The sequence below is a fragment of the Vicia villosa genome, linkage group LG3, assembly GCF_029867415.1.
Source record: "Vicia villosa cultivar HV-30 ecotype Madison, WI linkage group LG3, Vvil1.0, whole genome shotgun sequence".
NCBI classification, from domain to species: domain Eukaryota; kingdom Viridiplantae; phylum Streptophyta; class Magnoliopsida; order Fabales; family Fabaceae; genus Vicia; species Vicia villosa.
Window position 1 is genome coordinate 49,420,438 of NC_081182.1, and position 4,836 is coordinate 49,425,273.

Sequence of the window (4,836 nt, forward strand, 5' to 3'; positions counted from 1 at the left end):
TGAAATTTGTGATATTTAGAAGGACGAAAACATATTTAATCCTTATAAAAAATAATTTTTAACACAATTATAACATTACAATATTAATCAATATTATAACTTTAATTATAAAAATGCATGTTATTCAATATTATTTATTTATAGTTTATTAACTATTTTCACTGTTTTATTACTCAACAAAATTCATCATCGGATCATTGTTATACTCAAATATTCTCTTTTAAAATATTTAATTTATATATAAACCGAATACATTAGTTATTCAATTAACATGTAAACATAATATTTGCATATATAATATAAGTAACAATAACCAATTTTAAACATTGAATTATAAATTTTTGACATTCAATTGATCAATTTTATTTTATCATTTATAATTAATTTTTAATATCAAAATACATATTAATCATAATATAAATTATATTGATTAAATTTTAACACCTATAACAATTTTTTACTATATTTATGAACAATAATACACAATATAAATGCAAGATATATATATATATATATATATATATATATATATATATATATATATATATATATATATATATATATATATATATATATATATATATATATATATATATATATATATATATATATATATATATATATATATATATATAGATGGAGTGAATTATCTAGAAATAAAACAAGATGTTTTTTAATAGGTAACCATGAATCATTACTATAAAAGGGAACAAAAGTTATAGAAATTACAAAAGAAGCAAAGAGCCGCAGAAGTGCGAAAACTAATTAACTTGACTAAAGCTTGGGACCGAAAACAAACAAACGAGCCAAACAACAAAACCACAAGGAAAGAAAAATTAAAGCCAACAATCTAACTTTCTAGACTTTTCTAAAGTCTCTCACACAAATATCTATGTTGAGACCAAATCAGAGGAAAGTAGAAAACAAAAGAAACGTAGTTGGACCACCCAATACACTCGTAAGTCGTAACTACATAGAGCATGAGCATGAATCCATTTTCATGCTAAGCTATGTGTTAAATAAGTATTATAAAATATGAGTAGTTTATATACTATTGTTAACTAGCTTTCATATTTTAGAACTAAAGATAAGTAAATATTGATTGGAGGCTATAAAACTTCACAATGACACCTCTTTATTGAAGATCCAACTGAATTTGTGGTTGATCTTGCTTGCTCTCAAATCAAGACGTTCCTGCAGTCTTCTTATTCTCGGTGCAAGCCCACACACAAACTCTTGTGCACGTTGTCCCTCACTCGTCAAACCCTCAAGCTTCTCCAATTTCCACCTTCCAATTAAAAACTCCAAGATATCGGCATAATCATCAGTCGTGTACACGCCAATACGTTGCGCCACCGCTGAATAATGATCGAAGAGTCGCGGGTCTTGTCCATCGTGCATCAAGTGTGCGGGCATTGTAATCTTGCGCCGCATCATATTTGCTATAGCCATCATAGTTTCGGATGAGTCCACTTCTAGAAGCTTCTCGACAATCCTCACGTATGCTTTCTCGTGGCGCTTCTCATCTGCAGCAATAGTACCGCATATTCGTGCAAGGACTAAATCACCTCTCTCTTTAGCCATTCGAGCTATGTTGCCGTGTGTCACAAATGTGGCTCGCTCTTGAAACGATGTGTACACAAAGCCCATGTACGCGTTGTTTTCCGTACCCACATCCTACACAAAGAACAATCAATTAATAATAGTCAGAAAATTCTAACACCGATAACAATGTATGATTTCGCATTAAATTACCACGCCAGTTCCAATCAGGTAATGGATAGTTTTCTCGATCATGCGCATATCAACGCGACCGGAGAGATAGAGATAGGTTTTGAGTAAATCTCCATGTCTATTTTCTTCGGCAGTCCATGATCTTGTCCATATAGCCCATGGTGTCAAACTCGAACCAGTCTCGTCTCCAATTCCATCCAGCCCATTCACCCATGTTTGATACGTAGGCAATGCTTCCTCGGTGATCATGCCACCCGCCAAAACCACAAGATAATCGTCAGGAAGCTCGGCTGTTCGATCTTTCAAAGCCTTCACTTGATCGATGAACTCATCCGCGGGTAGGGACGAGTCTGGCAACAAGTCATGGGGTTGCCAGCTTTCCTCCACAGGTTTAATCAATGGCAAAAGGCCTTGCACTGCCCAGTTTTCAAGTGATTTGAACACTTCTTTTTTCTCTGGTGGCATTGAGTGTGTCTTTTGAAGATTAAGGAATGTTTTTGATGGGTCCTTTGGAGTCCTTGCTGCTAGTTGGGTGCATATTGCCATTGCCATTGTCATTGTCATTGTTTGCTATTATTTCTCTTTGTTGTTGAATATTTGAGAAATAAACGTTTGTTGAAACTACAAAACCAAGGCAGCTTTTATATATAAACATGTGTTAAGTATATGGTACTATAGACAGAAATTGGGGCCAAGACTTCCATTAAAGCGAGGTTGTTGGCGGCATCTAACTTCTCTTACCTTCATAAATTAATGTCAGTAGTATAAGCTCTTAATTAAAATTTGTAAAATATCTTCTTTTTTTTTTGTTGTAAAGAATGTAATGCATTTTTCATTATTGGCAAAATGATTAGTTCTATTGAGAATATCTCAAGGCATATTGATTCAACATAAATGTTAAAAAAAAAAGTTTATATAAAGTGAAACATCTAACCATATAAATTAGTTTTGTATAAATGTATTAGGTCAAATTCTAAATTTAATATAGTATCCAACTCGATCGATCAAACCACAGTTCATTAGATGTTTATATCTATGCACCAACATTAATATATTGTCGGGCTAGCGTGAACTATAAATCACTCCCCATTTATATTTATACACTAACGAGAGGCGGATTTAAAAAAGAGCGATAAAGGTTATTGATCTTATCTGATCAGAGTGGATCGTCACAGTCAGCTTCGATGGACTTGAAGAATTGGAGGGGGTGTATCTACAAGACACTCCGATGCCAAAGTGAGAAAGCAATCAGAGAGAGCAAGCACAAGGTTTATGAGAGAATGAATGAATACTTGACCCTCTATTGAAAGAGGGTATTTATAGCCCCCGACGCTGGGCCAAGGTTCCCTAATAGGGCCAAATCCAATTGGAAGCCCACGTGCTAGGAAACTACCAGAACCCCCTGTGTTAGGGCTGGGTCAGCAAGTAACTTCGCGTTCTGGATGAGCAAGGCGTAGGGTTCGGAGGGAGTTGTCTGAATCCCTCGCAGTTGGTTTGACCACGTGGTCTTACGTGGAGTTGACTTCATAACGGCTACTGAAAGCGTTATTGGGCCTAGAGTGATTGGGCATGTTCGGCCTAGGTAAGGGATTGGGCCTGCTCGACCCTAATGTAAGCGTTGTGCCTGCTCGACCCAGACCAAAACAATTACTTTTGTCACTTAAGATAAGGAGTTCAAATTTTAGTTTCCCAATTATATATATATATATATATATATATATATATATATATATATATATATATATATATATTAAAAAATTATTATTGCTAGGAGTATAACTTTTCTTTTTAACATATAATTTAAACATAAAGCTAACCACACCATCACCTAATCATTTTTAACAATTTTTTGAATTATTTTTTATATTTATTTCAATTTTTTACACTCCCAACAAATTTTTTTCAAGTTCTCTCAAAATCTTCATTTATTTTAGTGTTTGGAAGTTATTGAGATTTATTGTATAAGACATAATTGAAATTTCATCATTCAATCTACCTTCTTTGCCTTCACTTAGGCGAAACTGAATCTAAATACTAAAATTTCAAGACACTCTTTCATGATTACATATTACTCATTTTTATATATACTACTACAAATAATACATATTATGACATCATTTTCATCACGATTATATGAAGCATCATTGTGATATCTTAAAAATTAAGTGTCTTCTTAAAAATAATTTACATTTTTACTACAGTTGGATATAACAACTATGGGGAAATCTTATAATGGTCTAGGATTCGAATCTCAGCGCCTTCAAATTTGCAATTTATTTAATATCATAGTGACACATTTCTTTTTAATTTATTTTAAAACTAAATACCAACCACTTTTTATCACAGTTGGAATTTCTAACCATGGTGAAATGTTTTTCGTTTTATTTTTAATTTTAAAATTGTTAAAAACAATAACTTTGCTCAAATTAAAATAAATAAATAGAATTTCACCACGGTTGGACTTTCCAATCATGGTGAGATTATTATTCTTATTTAAGAAACATAGCTAATTGTTTGATTCTTTAAGGTGTCACATGCAAGTATACATGTTATTAATCATAGCAAGTGATAAAGTTAAGAGTATCGTATCCACAGGGAGTGTTACTACTTAGATATGAATTTTGTATTAGAACTATTCATTCACTTTAAGCATAAGTAGAGAGATAAAGATAAGTGATAAGTGTGAATCCAGTTTTGTTGTAATAAAAGCTTTCTAACGAGAAAAACGTGACGTGAGAGTATTAAGAGAATATAGTTGAGTTTTGATCCATTAATATAGTTTAGTGTGTTCATGTACTAATGTAGTTTGGTGTCATGAAAAGCAAGGTCAGAAGGATCTAAAAGTGTATTTCTACATCAATCAACAACATGCATAAAACGGCAAGGAAAGCAAATCTCTAAGTTTCACTTGTAACCCTATTACACGTCTATTAAAAGTTCTGATTTTCCTTAATGGCTGTAGTTTCTTATCTCTAAGCAACTAAGGCAAGTGAATATATCTATCTTACTTTTTCAACTATTTTTATTCATGAAATACACTTGTTGTTAGATTTCTAACAACAACACGCTAATACCTATCTCTAAGGTGATCATTCAAAGAAA

The 4,836-nt window shown here is 32.3% G+C and overlaps 1 protein-coding gene across 1 annotated transcript; it reads right to left on the reverse strand.

Moving 5' to 3' along the window:
- Positions 1–729: 729 nt before the first annotated feature.
- On the reverse strand, positions 730–2,330 carry LOC131655672 (stearoyl-[acyl-carrier-protein] 9-desaturase 6, chloroplastic-like). The gene is made up of 2 exons (XM_058925506.1): positions 1,756–2,330; positions 730–1,677 (listed from the first exon to the last, which is right to left on the reverse strand). The coding sequence occupies exons 1-2, from the start codon at positions 2,296–2,298 to the stop codon at positions 1,120–1,122; spliced, it is 1,101 nt and encodes a 366-aa protein (XP_058781489.1). The 5' UTR covers positions 2,299–2,330; the 3' UTR covers positions 730–1,119.
- Positions 2,331–4,836: the final 2,506 nt, after the last annotated feature.

What these genes read in the sequence shown, in the direction of transcription:
- LOC131655672 (XM_058925506.1), bottom strand. Translation starts at nt 2,298, where the DNA reads ATGACAATGACAATGGCAATGGCAATATGCACCCAACTAGCAGCAAGG. An exon ending in ACCTGATTGGAACTGGCGTG is followed by an intron (nt 1,678 to 1,755) that starts GTAATTTAATGC and finishes TTCTTTGTGTAG; the next exon opens with GATGTGGGTACGGAAAACAA.